At 40.2% G+C, this 17,174-nt stretch overlaps 1 protein-coding gene across 2 annotated transcripts in view; it reads right to left on the reverse strand.

The window, feature by feature from the left end:
• Nucleotides 1-7,718, reverse strand: part of arhgef3 (Rho guanine nucleotide exchange factor (GEF) 3) — a 31,034-nt gene extending 23,316 nt beyond the window's left edge. For both annotated transcript variants that reach the window (XM_048253774.1, XM_048253773.1), the window contains exons 1-2: nt 7,599-7,718; nt 3,382-3,444 (exon numbers count right to left, since the gene is read on the reverse strand). In XM_048253774.1, the coding sequence (XP_048109731.1) occupies nt 3,382-3,444; nt 7,599-7,631 (96 nt within the window). In that variant the 5' untranslated portion in view covers nt 7,632-7,718. The remainder of the gene's footprint in view (nt 1-3,381; nt 3,445-7,598) is intronic.
• Between the last annotated feature and the right edge of the window lie 9,456 nt (nt 7,719-17,174).

Consider the following 17,174-nt stretch of genomic DNA (forward strand, 5'->3'; position numbering starts at 1 on the left):
TTTCTCCCTCCTCAGGAAGACAAGCCCCTCACCCTCCTGTCTAGAAATAGAAGTACTGGTCAGACAGCCAAGCAAAAGCCAGACACTAACAATAGACACATCAATTTATGTTGTATTTAAAGTCTACTTTTTCACATTGTTCAGATTTGAGGATATCGCAGGATGTGTCTTTGTACCAACCTAGTTATATAATCACCATGCACTTCTCTTTTATTGAGCAATGCGCCCAGGGGTGTGACAATTAACGACCTAAGGTGTGGTCTGGGGGCAGCTGTGGCCTACTGGTTAGCGCTTCGGACTTGTAACCGGAGGGTTGCTGGTTCGAACCCCAACCAGTAGACACAGCTGAAGTGCCCTTGAGCAAGGCATCTAACCCCTCACTGCTCCCTGAGTGCCGCTGTTGATGCAGGCAGCTCACTGCGCTGGGATTAGTGTGCTTCACCTCACTGTGTGTTCACTGTGTGCTGAGTGTGTTTCACTAATTCACGGATTGGGATAAATGCGGAGACCAAATTTCCCTCACGGGATCAAAAGCGTATATATACTTATACTTTTATCTAAAAATCGCTATCTTACACTATCTAAAAAGCATTACGCCACTGACCAAGAAAAACCTGGTCTATAGTGAAAGGTGCATCTGAAGCACAGCCGAAGATGAGATGTAAGCAGCAACTCCTCTGCAGGATAAATGCCCTTAAGTTTTTTATTCAGTCATTCAAACATTACTGGAATAAGTGTTGCTTTTTTCAGACTATGTGGAATGTAGAATCCCTGTTCCATACGGTCTTGCGTGCAAGCAGATTCCTTCAAATGGTCCGTTCATGCCACCTGGGAATATCAGGGACCGCACCCGTGATTACGCTGTTTTTCCCACTGCGAGTGGTCATGAATGTGTGAAAATCATGGATGCCACAACAAAGGTTAAAGCATACGCTCATTTATCTTAAATAAACAACTGTATTTGCTTAAAGATATGGTGTAAGACACTCATGAAAGAAGGATATGTAGAATTAAATCAAAATCGATTAAAATCGTAAATCGGGTTTTATCTGAAAAAATCAGAGATTGTTTTTAGGCCATATCACCCAGCCCTAGCTCGACCTTTGATAACGTTTGATGACAAAAACCACCCCCAATGTGGACTGGTCTAACCCCTAAGCTATTCGCCAGTGACCATGCGTTTTATACCGCCAAGATAGGGGCCTATATGTTAATTGGCCTTTAAAGCAGGTCTATGGATACTAATAGGCTTTGTCATTGATGAAAATCTATTTATTTACTATAATTCAATAACAGATGCCCTAATAGGTTACAAAGGACTTGCATAATGGATTTTACTTTGATGTTGGATCCTTTTCTCATACATGCGCCATTAAGACACCATCTAAGACAACAGAATAAAGTTTGGAGCTTTGTAAAAAGAGTAATTAGAGATATTAGTGTGACTCCCCCTGGCAATAGTGCTAGCTAGCTCTTAAGTAAAAACATCATTTTGGTTCGGTGGAGCTAGTCAGTGATGTGTTTGCAAAGTATGGCCAAGTTGATTCTTCCTCTGGCTAAGATTTGGGAGGTTCATGCTTGAGGACATTACTGGCAAAAAATGGCAAAAAAATGTGAATACTTGAATCCCTATATAAATACAAACCAGCAAGCTACTGCAAAATGCAGTTCAACTAGTTCAACATGTAGACCACTGGTTGCCACATTCTAGTGCAGGTCTGCTATAGCAATCAACATCTTGTTTTCTTCATCGGAAGGAAAGTCAGCAGCTGCACCACAGACAATAGACCTGACCTGCTTCTCCTTAGGGTGCAAAGCACAGCTCACTGACTGCACTGCTACTCACCTTGATGAACACATGCCAAACAGGTGCGTGGCCCCACTACCACTCCGCTGCCTTTTCCATGCTCTTCTTTTCCTGCCCTCTGTTTTGCTCTCTATCAGTTCTCTTGCTCCCTCAGTCTTATTATAATGCACTGCCTTCATCATGTTGTAAACATAGAAATGAGAGCAAGTGCAGCGTCAATATGTTTAATGAGTTTAGTTTCATTTTCTTGAAAAGAACTGGGACAAACATAACCTGACTCTCGCCAGATGAATTTCGCTCCGCCTAGCTCCACATCCATCTGGATTGGAGTGTTGCTTCAGAAGGCTGGGCCTAATCAAAAAATGCTTGCATATGATTGAATAAGCCACTTGTCCGTCATCTATTGACGTGCTACTTCAACCACTCACATCGAAGCCAACCCGTGACGCTGATAACAGTCTCACAGTCGCTTCTACGCTATGTCACATCTATGAAACTCCCCGCCCTCAAGGCCCTGATTGGCTGAACCATAAAGTCGGCTGCAGAAATCACTCTCAATGGAAGAGGTCCCAGATGGATGTGAGTGAAGCTAGGCGGAGCTAAGCGGAACGAAATTCATCTGGCTAGGGTCAGGTTAGGACAAACATACACTGTTTACAGCTAAAATACATTTCTTAATTAGAGCAAGGGGCACTCTGGTTGCCTCAGGATGATACCAAACACCTCAGAGTTATTATTAATCTGTTAAACTGGTGGTGTCATGAATATTGTCATGACAGGTCACATCAGTTTGCCCTTTCTCTCACCCCTTATGTTTATGTTAAATGAAGCACGATGATTGAGCCCGAACATGACACAATTACACATAGGGAACATAGTGAGATTGCAGTGTCACAGCACAACAATATTTTTGTTTCCATAGTTCAGTTGCTCAACTAATTTTGTTGTCTGAGTCCTACCAGTAAAGGAGTACCAATGAAACAATGGCCAACCATATTACAATAGCAGTACTCAACCCACTTGTCAATGCCTAGCCTCCCCACCCATTCACACCCACATCTACTAAAATACTACTACTCACTACACTACACCCACTACTAAAATACATTAGTAGAGATTAGTTCTTTGGTCTCTGGTTTTATGCTGTTATGGAAGCAAGGTGAGAAAACTGTGACTTGAAGGAAATGTCGTAGTGGTTGTCTTGCTCCATTTCATTGAGTATATTATTGTAGGTTGTAGTCTTCCATTTCTGCTCATAATCAGCTACTGTACTGTAAACTGGTGTAATCAATACTTTCATCGATATATGACTCTACTGTGAGAAGAAAATAATCTGGTCAGTAAAATTTGCTCATTAATAATGTCTATTTGCATGACATGTTTATGGTCACCTAATAAGTGAGTGTGTGTGTATATCTGTGTATGTGTGTGTGAGTGTGTGTCTCAAATAAGTTGGCGTGCTTGTATACATTGCTAGTATGTGTCGGAGTATATGCTTTGTATCTGCATGTGATGTGTTATGTGTTATGTGTCTGCCTGAAAGAGCAAATCAGAGCATAGTGTCTCCAACTCACATTGATGTCCAGACTGCGGAGACTGAGCGTGTCCACATCCCTGCTCCTCTGCTTCCTCTTCTTCTGCAAGACAACAAACCAACAAGCCAACAAGCACATACGTAAACAATACATCAGAATAATATGGCTATAAGCCTTCAGCAGAGAAATAACTGACAATGTACACATCCCATATTCTTAAAAAGCAAAATTTAAGTAAATGTAAATATCTTCTGGCCAATCATATTTCAGGGCCTCTGTAATTATGACCCAAGCAGCTTAAGCGGGCGGTCATATAGGTTTAGTCAGATTTTTTTTTTTCTTTTCGATGCCCAAATTTCCGTCAATGATTCCCGGGACACTGAAAGACCGGGGTACACTAAACTTGGTGGACATGTAACCCCACATGGATAGCATGGAACCATCGTTTTTCGTTTTGATCTGTAGCCCCCCTGCTGAATTGGACCCCGGGAAAGGAGGGTAGGGCAGACACAGTTTTCTGTGAATATCTCGAAAACTGTAGGGTTTAGAGGACCATTTTTTTTTTTGTATGTTGATCTCAAGGGGCCATGTCAACCCATTCCATAACCACTCATTTCATGTATAGCCACCTAGTTAAACACAAAAAGTAAAATGAGGTGGTGTAATTGAAGGTATCTGTGACCTAACATAGTCAAACTGCACTAAATTGGAAGTGTAGGATCATTATGACACCCTCTGTATGCACGCCAAGTTTTGTGGAATTCGTTCATGGGGGGGCCACACAATAAATTAATTTATGTTACTATACACCAACTGGCCTGTAGGTGGCCGGAGACAGTTTTCTGTCAATCAATATCAATAAGGACCTAGGTAATGTTACCGTTAAGCGTTGGTTGAGTGATGGAGGCATTTGATTTATTGCATTTGTAGAAAACTATAAATGCGGTTATACCAAGCAAATGTATAGCAGCACTGTTTGTATTTTTCGACTGTCATTTATTGCACGTGCTACAAAAATCATTCTGTGCAATGGAAGATTTACCAACGCTACACCGGGTCTGATACAGTTTTGCCTATACATGCGTGGGAGACTGAGACGCCTGTTTATTTTGTTTTTGCGTGCAGGGTGTGAGAGGGGAATCGATGTGCTTTGATTACAGCTTGGTAGTTGTAGTCTGTGAAATTAAAAGCACGTGTGTGTGAAGTATCCAAACAATGACACCTTCATTTCATTATGGCTGCTTTAGCAAAACACCTTAAGCTACTGTGTAGTGGGTCCCATTTAGAAGTGGCTACTTCATTCGCGCTTTCCTTGACTCATGGAGCTGCGTGAATGTTATTACAACTTTTCGCCACGATATGACAGTTTAAGTCCCTTTGATATTGTAAGGCGTAAGCCATTGGTTTCCAAAGGAGATTTTATTTGTGTGTTAGCATAGCCTATTGACAATTTATGTTGTCAATAGGCCTACCTTATAATCCTACCTGTAGCTTAGGGAAGCTAACAACTTTCTATTAGGATCTAGTTTGTTAGTTACCGCTTTGTCATAACTCCCTGATGCATTTTGCATTTAGAATAGCCAGAGCGTGTATATCTCAATCGAAAATGAAACAATATCGGGTGCCTATGGACTAGGCTGGGTGAACCCAGCCTGATCTGCCCGCTATTTATTTTTTTATTTCTTAAAAGATTGAGCTTGGTCTGATGAAAGCCAGACTAGCCATGGACCTCAGTTAAACAATGCAAGGGAACATGAATCAGCCTATATTTGCACTAACAACTATTATTTGCTCTTCAACTTTGGCCCGTTAAAATGTGTATGAACAGTCTAGCGACGCATTTCATCAAGGCCCATTTGGACATGTCAGTTATTTGCACCACTGGTTAGATGTAAAACAGCATTTCGTTTCAGACTAGGCTACTGTTACTTAATTTGTGCATTAACAATAACGTTTCAGACTACTGTTACTTAATTTGTGCATTGACAATAAAGTATTACATGAACTAAAGATGACTAAAATCTTATGTAGAAGAAGAAACATTCACAAAAAAAATCCATCCATCCAAAAAATGACCTTTGTTTTTGATAGCTGTTGAAAACGGCATGGAACTGACAGAGATGTTTTTGTTTATAAATACATAAAAAATAAATAAATAAATAACATTATGCTGATACCTTTTTGCTTTTCCCAAATACAATGTAGCCTACAGGTGTAAGTGACCTTTCATCAATCCAGTTGCAATGGATGAACTGTGATGAACTGCCCTACTTGTGATTGTTTAGAGATTTTAAAGGTCTTATAACAATTCTACATCTTCTTTGGCTATTCTACAATCTATTCACCTTTTCAGCACCAGTAGGGTACTTTCTGTGCAGCCTTTTGACACACACACTCAGGCATGCCAAACAAGCATACACAAAAGTTTCAAGAGTGGGGATGGAGTAAAATATGGAGACAAATTGAAGTGTGATTTATTTTCGCGGAACGGATGTACAGGACTGAGCGGCGGTCATATTTTGTACCGCTATGCGGTACATCTAGTTCTTAATAGTTTAATAATCCCATCATATCAGCATACCCTACATTAAAAGACAACGCCACGGGTGTGCCTGGGACACGCAATCGTCAGCCTGGCACACCTAAAATATTTTTGGATTTCAAGCTTACCATTACCTCGTCCGTTCTTTTCATTCTAACCTGCCAAACCAACCATAGCTTATTCTAGCAAGCTAGGATGACATGGTTTCCATGTTTAATCCAAGCCCCACCGTCTTGCACTGTAGCCTCACTGCACCCATCAAAACGCAGCCAGCGCATTATGGACTCGCCATCGGAGACTCTGACATGACTGTGTTTTTGCACAGCTAATTAAGAAGAAAGTACGTGCTGGGTACTCCTGTTCCTCACTGATCGAGGTCCTTGATGTCTGTCTGAAGAATATTTTCCCAAGCATTAATAGCTTACTTTGGCCAATCGGTTACACAGTCTTTGCTAATCAATAAAAAAGCCTAGTTCACGTGTTGAGACCTACAATAAAACTCATCTCTAAATAGGCACTGCATTCTGAATTTTTTTTTTATTCTGCCTTAAAATAGCGTATGGCTTATTTTATTCTACTTAGATTTTCATTTAAATTGGAAATGTATTACGGTGCAGCCTCTGAAAGTGAATTATTCTAGTGAGTATCATAGTTTTTGATTGTCATTATGCGATCACGTTCATTTTGAGAGCACTGATAGGCTGTACAGTAGGCTACAGTATTTACATTTCCAGGTCATTTGTGTCCCACCTGTCGTGTCTGTGTCCCTCACTTTTCACTCGGTTGAGGCCATGAAATCTGACAGGCACATCTTATTTATAATATCTGACTACGCCCCTGCTCTTAGAACAACTTCTTATTTTTGAAGAGTGTAAGCTTTGGTAACGGACTAAAACAATGTTAATTTGTGAGGTTTTGTGTAAGGCTTTAAGTATGCTTGAGTGCTTATGGCATGCTTGGGTTTGAGTGTGTGTTTTCATTGTAAATGCCTATTCCTGTCTTACTCAAAACTACTCTGATGTCGTTTTGGTCCCCAAGAAAAGTTTACAATCCTTATCATCCAAAAACAGACCCTAGGTTGTTCTTAGATCGGAGTTGTCTTTTAATGCCACTCTTCTGCTTTGTTGATGAAGTTGAAGTCTTCAATGGGCTGCTGTGAGCTGTGTTTCAAAACGAGTGATTAAACCAAATGCCACAGCTTGAACAGGTAGGCTGGGAATAAATTACCTTCTAAGAGTCTACTTACAACTCAACTAAATACAACTAAGTTTTATTTTTTTAATATTTAATTGGTGGGATAATATATAAAGTATATTATTCAACCAACTATTTTAAAAGTTTATACCATAACCACAGAACCTATTATAAACATACTACTAGCTACTAACAGTGGCTAACAGTCTTTATTTACAACAACTATAATCATGATTACATTGAAAAGCAGCCATTCTTCCCTACACATATCCATACACATGCACGCTAACAAATCCTGAAACATGATGTACCCAAACACAAAGAGCAAAAATAACAAAATGACATTCACTGGAAATGTATACAAAAGGACTCTTTTAAATGTAGAATTCAGGTCATTTGTATAATATTGCTGAAAAGGGGAATCCTGTTAGCAAACTCAGTCTATCATGTCAGCAACATCACACATCACATTTTTTCAGTCTATAAATACTAAAGCTGTACCAACGAAATGATGACTCACCTTCTGATGGACAAAGAGACAGCACCCCATCATTAGGATCCCAACAATGTGTCTAATTCCCACTAAATGGACACAATCAAGTCACAGTGATATTCCCCAACATGGTCTAGGGCGAGTCCATGGAAAGCTAGTCTCTAACATGCTAGGTTCTCACACAAAGGCCACACAGGTTTTGTGGAAGGATGTCATTTGTGTGTGTGTGTGTGTGTGTGTGTGTGTGTGTGTGTGTGTGTGTGTGTGTGTGTGTGTGTGTGTGTGTGTGTTTATGTAGTAGGAGACAAGTCCTGTTCACTGCAAACAGGATGTGCAGAGGGAAACCACACCGTTGCTATATTGAGGTAGAGGGGCCACAGCCACTTAGACAGCCTTCTTTTTTGTTCTCAGGACTGTTTGTGCACTGTACACATTTAGGCTGTCCAGGGTTGCGTTGTGCTCCTCCTGCTCCTGCCAATAGATGCCTTTACATTGCCTGTCATTTTACAACCTCAAATCAGAACAAGTTGGGACGTTGTGTAAAATGCAAATAAAAACAGAATGTGATCATCTGCAAATCTTGTACACCCATATTTAGTTGTAAAAAGGACATAGACAACATATCAAATGTGACTGTGTCATGGTTAATATATGTTTTTTTTTTTATTTGATGAAGCAATACGTTGGGACAGGGGCAACACAATGCTTGAAAAAGTTGTGTAATGATAAAGACAACAACAGGAGGAATATTTCACAATTAATTAGGGTAACTGGCACCATGATTGGGTATAAAAAGAGCATCACAGAGTGTGGGCAAATGATGAATCAATAAAAAAAATAATGATGAAATTGCAAAGAATTTAAGGATTTCATCATCTGCAGTACATAACACCATTCAAATACCGAGAGAATTCAGAGAAATCTTTGCAAACAAGGGACAGAGCTGAAAAACAATATTGGATGGCCGTGGTCTTTAGGACCTCAGATGACATTGCAATAAAACCAGACCTGTTTCTGCAAAGAAAATCATTGTATGGGGTCAAACTTCAGATAACCATTGTCTATAAGCACAGTTTGATACTCAATTTACAAACGCTAGTGTAAACTTTACCATGCAAAAGAAGAAATTGTATTTAGACATGATACAGAAATGCCACCGTCTTATCTGGCCCTGAGCTCGTTTAAAATAATGGATTTATAATGGGCAAGCTGTTGTGAACTAATGCTCCAATACTATAATAATGTAAATACTATACAATGCAAAATTCCTTGGACTTCCCTCAGATCTACTCACACTACAACCTTTATGTAAATATTAATCAACAGCAACAACTACAAAGCCCACAATGCATTTGTGAGTATTTCACTGGTGCTCTCAAGTGGACACCTTCCCTGTGGCCCAGTGGTCAGTGTTGTGTTGAATTAGGCCCAAATCACCTCCAGGAGGCCCAGTGGTCAGTGTTGTGTTAAATTAGGCCCAAAACACCTCCAGTAGGCTCAACAGCAGTGTCTAGCATCCCCGACCCAGCCTTTCAAATTCACAAAAGGTTAGGCACCAGAGACAAAGACAAGATAACGCTTTCACATGCATATTGGTATCGCCAACTAATCCAAACCCTGCACTTCCACTCTGCATCAGGCCAATGGAATCCCCATGCTGTAATGGGCCTGGTGCATGCTGCACCGCTTCTTGCAGAATACACTTCTTCCCTGTTTGCACTGTTGGAGCAGCTTGTTGGAGCAGCCTGTTGGAGGTGCTTTTGACTGCTGGATCCAAGACTGTGACAAAGTCATCTCCAGGCTGGATTAACTATTCTTCACCAAGCTGATCATTGATAAATACAAAATTAATTTTCCATCCAATGCAGTAGCCTTGGAACCACACAACTTTTATAGTGCATTTGAATTTGGTCTGGCAGATCGGATCCACCCATTGCAGTCGATTTCTAAATCACTGAAAACCCAGAAATATACTCAGGCAAGGTGCTAAATTCCTAGTGCTATAGGTAGGGGATTTCTCACAGCAGCCAATCAACAACCAAATCAAGCCTGCGGCCAAAGCCTCCACTGACAGGCAAAAGGAAACCAAACCCTGTTGATTTGATCAGGCATCTTAGTGCTGGATAAATGGCAATCATAGTAGACCATTGCATTGATCATTTTGACCATTGCATTGATCACATTGATCACGTTGACACTGTAAACTCCAGTGACTGACCAGAATGTGCTCACCTGATTCTGTAATAGGCCTATTCCTTCCCCATCTAAACGCTTGGCTAAACTCAGCTTGGGCAGGGCTGTGAAATGCATCAATAAATCCTGTTTTACAGTCAAGGCAGAGTGGTCAAGAATATAATGTAATAATGTAATAATTAGCATCACATGTCAGGGAATCTATTTGCAGTCTGGACAAGCTCAAATAGTCTGAGTTAAGACTAACAATCCAAGCATGGCTCTCCAAGGACTGGCAGCCAGCTCCAGTAGAGTACAGATATACAGTGCAGTTTTTTAGATGTTGAAATTCCTATGTAATGACAATAAGTCTTATTATTACGATCCAGTGATGCCTGCCTTGAATGAACTTCTGTTCCCTGACTCCTTATGGCAAGCCCTTGACTGTGATCACGGACATGCTAAATCTAGCTTTTTTCAGTTGCGGCCTTTTATAAGGTCAAACCCATCTTTAACTTTAAGATCTTACTAGTAACTTAAAAGCCTTTCCATGGCAGAGCCCCCACCCATCTCTCAGACTTGTTACACACATACTGTATATAAGGAAGATCATTCAGATCCGCTAGTCAATCTCTTCTGAATGTCTCCAAAGCTGAATATAAACACTGAGGAGATCGTGTTTGCCGTTTTGGTTTGGCCTTTAGCTTTGTATGTTTTGTTATTGCTGTTACTGTCATTTTTTACTTTTCATTGTTTCTTTGTTTTTCAAAGAACAGCACTCTGGTCAACTGCCATTGACATTATATGATTGTGAAATACAAACAGATTAAAACCTTTTTTTAATCTCTCCATCATCATACAGTTGTGGTGAAGGTAAATTATGTTTTGTTTAGAGAAGAAACTTTTTCTCTAACACAAATATCACATCTCTGTATGAAGACAGTATGAAGGAGGAAGGAATGACATCACACAGAGTCTGAAGCCTAAGAGGACAATAAAGCATCTACTCCTTGCACACAGACCAGAGAGCTCAACAAATTTGACCTTACATGTAGAAACACATACATTCTGTCCTTTCCACCTTTGCTTATGTATTAATCTTAGGCAGAGAAGCCCAGTACAAAATCCTTCTACAAAGGTCCACTCAACAAGATGCTGCCTGTCCTATCATTTCAAATTACTTATATCTATAATGCACAAGAAAACAAAACTATGCTACTTTCAGCTAAAGCTGTGCATGAATAGTGTAAAACACACACACACACACACACACACACACACACACACACACACACACACACACACTCATTAATCAGGCAAGCATAAACACAACTAAGCAACCATATTTCATTTGGAAGACTGACTGTATCCTTTGCATTTTGCATGGTGCATGGTATATGACTGCATTTAGACACTATATATTACTGTATTGACATGATCATTTTGATCAAAGGATTTTTGTGTTGAACTGTGTGTGTGTGTGTGTGTGTGTGTGTGTGTGTGTGTGTGTGTGTGTGTGTGCGTTTATGTACACTATGCATGTTTCTATGAGTAGCAGGATATCAATATCCCCCATGAATGTGAATGTATATTTTCATGAGAATACATGAGAGGTCAGAAAAAGTAAAAACATTTTGTATATGAGGGATTGTGTATGGCATTTCTGACTGACAATATACTATTTCTGAATTGAATTTTAGGCTACACAGAATGTGTCAGAGAGAGGGAAGAATTTCAGTATGCATTTTAAAGCAGTGTCACAGAGAGGGGAGAATGTCAGGGCAGATAACTGCATATGAGGCAGTTGAAGTTTGAGTATAAGCATAGACTCACCCCACGGAACATCCAGTTCTCTGTAGAAGTGAAGAGTGAAAAGGAGCTTTTTTCTTGCAGCGTCGGCCTAAGAAAGGGTGGGGGGAAGTAAACAAAACAGTTCAGAGGTCATCTATCGTCGTACTCACACAGCACAACACAGAACACACTGACTTCACTCTCAACATCAACATGATCACAACAGTCTGTGGAGAACTGCCTCTCAGATGTCATAGGCATGGGCACTCAATAACTTCCAATGCCCACTGATGAAGTTAAAAATGGCCTCCAATGACATCTCAGGGCCTTGGAGGAACACCAGTGCTAAAGAGAAGCTGTGAGCGTCCAGCCTGCCAGAGCAGCAGACTCAGTGACTAGTCAGCATTTGACCGACTCACTTTGAGAACTGGAGGGTCTGTAGGCCGTGTGGCTAATTACACACAAATGTAATGAATTATATGCCTCAGTAAAGCTTAGGAGCCTTTAATTGATGGTGTCTCTTTGATGACGTCAAAATGCCAACATAGATGTCCCTGGAGAGGCAAACAAAGAAAACACAATGCCAAATATGTCCATAACCCAGTTTGCAGTGAGCAAGTCTTGCTGGATGCACAGAAGGCAGCACAGACCATCCAAATCTATGTTCTTAGTATTCGTGTTGTATTTGAAAGGAATCATGAGAAATGTAAGCTGGTTTATAGGTGGCTGTTTCTGTCATTTGCCACCACATAAAAGTATAACTTTTATAGGCCTAGAACTAGTGTTTCATGCAAAATTGTTATTAGGAATCTGATGGTCAATTGAGTGTCTGCAAGAAAATGTTCTGCAAAGCAACAAGATGAAGAGAAGGGGGATATGGGAAGAGACATAGAATGGAATGGCATGTTCTATGTTTGAGTGAGATGTTGCTGTTAAGAACTTGCAGTAGTTTGGATTGGAAGGTCTGTAGAGGAATGTTTTGTATTATTTTTCAGGGATTCCTGAGGCCATCTAGTGGTAAGTGCATCAAGATACAGAAAAAAAAACATCAACCTGGCACACAGAATAAGTAATTTTACAGTAAGCCCTTGACCCTTTGAGGAGTATTATCACAAATATGTAATGATAAGACAGACACCATGCCATAAAAATGGTTGCCTGATACAATGTCCTGTCATAAGGGGCACTGACAGTCTTCATCCAGTTTGAAGCTATGAAGCTAGAATTTTAAAGTTATGTCACTTAAAATTCAGAGTGCTATAATGACAATAAAAATAGTAGTAACATGACATGATGATCATGCCAGGATATGACATGCGATGATATTGCATATTCCATTTTACAAGTCGAGCGTGGGCAGCGTGGGGAGTCATATCAACACTATTCACACACAACTATGAAATCTCACACTTTTATGGTCACATTTCAAACATGTCAAACACAAGCAGCAAAAAAGTTGCTGTTTACTTGGCATGGCATGATCTTATAAAAGTTCCAAATGACAATCTGTCAATAATAGCGGAGCTGTAAGAGGTGAGATGAAACAAGCAGAAGAGGCAGGATATCAAAGAGCCACTCCATTTCCATGCATAGAAATCTATGTATCTTTGGTATCTGGTGTTTGGTGTCTCTCTCTCTCGCCTATGGATGAGTTTGACTCAGAACTGGTGTGCCTTTATTTAATTCTCGGAAATTTCATTGAGGGAATCCCTCATTTACAATGAATTTTACAATGAACGAGATTACATGGTCACTAATCAATTAAATATAAGATGGAGGAAAATAGAGGAAAATAAAAATATAAAAATACAAACATAAATATTAAATATTTATGTTTGTATTTTTTATATATATTTATAACATAAATATATATAAAAGAGTGAGTGTGAATACAAAGTCTACACTCTGTAGCTGTATAATCACGCAGAGGCTGGTGATGACTTAAGAAGCATCCGCTTGGACTGTAAAACACACTGAATGATGGCATGGAATACATTTGCACTTGTGCGTTTCCTGCAGTACTGAGAGGGAGACTCAGCTGAGAGTCTTGGCCCAGAGCAGGAGCTAACCTTATTTACCTGTAATCGTCATCATGGGCTTTCTGTTATCTGCTTCTTTGAAAGTGGGCTTAACTTAATAACAGGCATAAAGACACCAAAACAATATGTCAATATCATTAGTCTCAAGAGATTAAATGCTAGATAATGGTCATAAAGACCTTCATTAAGTCAAAATGTCAGTGAAACAAAAGAGCAGTATGAAAAGAAATAAGAATAGAAATCAATTCTACACAAATAAGAAAGCAAAACAGAGCAGAAAAGAGCAGGGCAGTGGAGATGAGAATCCAGTGCAGTGAGAATCCAGTGCAGTGTAGTGAGAAGAGAATCCAGTGCAGTGTAGTAAGAATCCAGTGCAGTGTAGTGAGAAGAGAATCCAGGGCAGTGTAGTGAGAATCCAGTGCAGTGTAGTGAAAATCCAGTGTAGTGAGAATCCAGTGCAGTGAGAATCCAGTGCAGTGAGAATCCAGTGTAGTGAGAATCCAGTGTAGTGAGAATCCAGTGCAGTGAGAATCCAGTGCAGTGCTAGTGAGTGTAAATGGCTGTGGCCGGCGAGTTCATCTGTGTGTGTACCAAAACTATCCCAGGTAATGTCAGATAATGTAGTAACTTTAATATTAACTTTAATATTAACTTTAATGCTGCATATTTTGAAAAATGTAAAGCCATGTGAGAATAAAGGCTTTTTAAAATATTTAATTCTCATGAGTGCCTCAGATTTTTCTTTCTAAATATTTAATGAACTGCAATGAAACATGTTTAACTTCTTGGATCTCTGTTTTTGGCTGTATAAATCTCTGCTGCTTATCCCACCACTCTACTTGACAAAACGTGAGGACACATTACTGAAACTTGCTGTTACCTAGTTAGCTCAATAGTTGTAGACAGAAACTGCTTACTACTGGATTAAGAAAGGCATCATCCTGAAACATATATCTCTGTTTCATGAACATGTTTTGTGGTGATGGAAGGGAAAAGCTGGGAGTGACAGAGCCTCAGCATTGCAGCTTCCTGTCCTGTCACCTCCGCTACCTGTATCAGAGAGAGCAGCTGTTTCCTGCTGCCTCCTCCTTTGACCTCCACGCTCAGCAAAACACTGAGTTTCCATGGTTACAACCACCACCACCTGGATACCCCCACACACACACACACACACAGCAACAAAGCAACAATTTCCAGTAATGTATTAGGACCAAGACTGAATAACTATGTAGGTATTTATGCACCCTACACTACTTCATTCTTTTAAGTGTGTGTATGTACATGTATATGTGCACATGCAAGTGTGGGAGGTGGAGTGTGGGTGAGAATATGTTTGTGTGTATGGGTAGGGCTGAATACATTTATTGCTTTCATATTTATTAATTGAACACACTGTTAGGACTGCTAACCAATTTCATTGTACCCTGTGCAATGACAATAGAGGAATTCTGCTGGGTTTTTTTACAGAATTACAACCACAACACCATTTCCACAGAGATAGCTCCAAGCTCCACTCTACTTTGACCTTTAGAGGTATGTTATAGGTTATACCACTGATCCGATACCATGAACAACATCAAATAACTAAAATGAGCTTGTGATAAGATAGTTGTGTATTATGGTAGCCTAAATGGTAAGTAAACAGCATTTTTTTGTACTTGGCATGCTTGATGCAGGAGAAATGAACTGGCATAAACATTGATGTAAACAAAGGACAAATAACCATGGCCAGATGACTGGATTGGGGCATTTTCAAAGTGAGTATCTACTAATTACTGACCGTGATCTGAAAACAGGGTGCTGGCCAATAAAGGCTCATCGATGCACAAGGACAACAAATGACAACCAATTAGCCATCCATTGCTCCTATCAAATGTCCCTCAGGCATCCATTTTAGGCCCTCTGCTATTCTCCCTATATATGCTCCCTCTCGGCTCCATCTTTAACAAGCACAACTTCACTAGATCACTGCTATGCAGATGACTCAGTTTTACTTTGGAGAGCCTTTTGTAATTGCCTTAATGACATACAGAGTTGGATGGTTATACATTTCTTACAATTAAATGAAAAGAAAACAGAGATCACTATTTTTGGTCCACTCAGCTCTGTTGCTAAGCTAAGAAATGCACTTGGGCCACTGGCTGTAAATTGCCAGAGGAGAAAGTCTCTCAAGGGAGAAAAGCGCACCCCTCCCTCGGTACACAATGGCGTGGGAGAAAAGGAACAGGGCTTCAGAATGCATCGCTACATTGCCCCGCGATTATAAAAGTAATGACTGGCCTGACCATGCGGTAGCAGCCTACTACACTACTACTACACTACTACTACACTACTACTAGTCTATATATAAGAGCTGTGGACCAGGAGCTATGTGTGTGTCAGTCATCCATTCCTTCAAGAATAGAGCGGTTGTGTGCATCGTCCCAGGCCCAAGTCTCCACTATCCTGTCTGCGTGTGTGTGTGCGTGCGTGCGCACGTGCGTGTGTATGTGTGTGTGCGCATGCATGCATGAGTTGTAGTATGCTACAGGCGTTATGCATTCGTTGGTCTACCTTAAATATATATATATATGTTTGGGGTGCCTTGAGATTTTTCATGACTACTACTGGATTAAGAAAGGCATCATCCTGAAACGGTGCCGTGGTACCGGTACCGGTAAAGGGTGCCGCGATTGAAAAAAGGTTGAGAAACACTGTCCTAAGTAGATGATGTGATGATGAGTCCTATTTTCTTTAACATCACACATGGAAAATAACACTGAACTATCAGAGACTTTTAAACTTAATGTACACATTGGTACATACATACATGTTTGACAATATAACCTCTGCTGCCTTCTGGTGGCTGGCTGCTGTAAAATATTTGGGATTCACATTCTCTGCCTCACAGACACATATGGAAGGCTGTGTACCGCCACTTGGGAATAAAATAGTCCACAAACTATCTCAGAATTCTTTAGACTCTGAGTTGAAATTCTGAGATCCTTAGTCAGAATTCTGAGAAGTTAAAAATTTGAAATACTTTGCATCTCATAATTCAGATCACACGTCAAGAGCACATTGACGGCATGTGCACTGCGCATGAGCAGAACCCTGCTCCAGGAGAAGCAACAACACTGAAAGAACGTTACTGCATTAAGTCTAGTGTAGTGAGCTCTGTACTTACAGGGAAAAACATGCATCTCCACGTTGCATCATTCTCACCATGTCCATAAATATTGCAAGAATATTTACCCAACATATTCCACAACATTCAAAAGATGTTTTTGTTTGTGTAACAGGCAGCAATAGGCTACTGTGTATTCTTTGTTGGAAGGTTATGCGAAAATACGAGATGCATAATCCTTCATTCATTGATTGAATGCCTGAGATTCTACACTGTCTTGCCTGTTTAGAGACGTCTATATAACTCAACCAATAATTGTGCCCAGTGCAGTGTGCTTGTCAACCAGGTCAAGAGCCTTGGTGTCATACTGGACAACACACTTTCATTTAGTGCGCACATAAACAGTATGTCTCGAAGTGCTTTTTTCCATCTAAGGAAAATTGCACGGCTTAAGCCCAGCTCACCCAGCAGAGTGCAGAAGTCCTTGTAAATGCA

Source organism: Alosa alosa, chromosome 10 (genome assembly GCF_017589495.1).
Source record: "Alosa alosa isolate M-15738 ecotype Scorff River chromosome 10, AALO_Geno_1.1, whole genome shotgun sequence".
NCBI lineage: Eukaryota > Metazoa > Chordata > Actinopteri > Clupeiformes > Clupeidae > Alosa > Alosa alosa.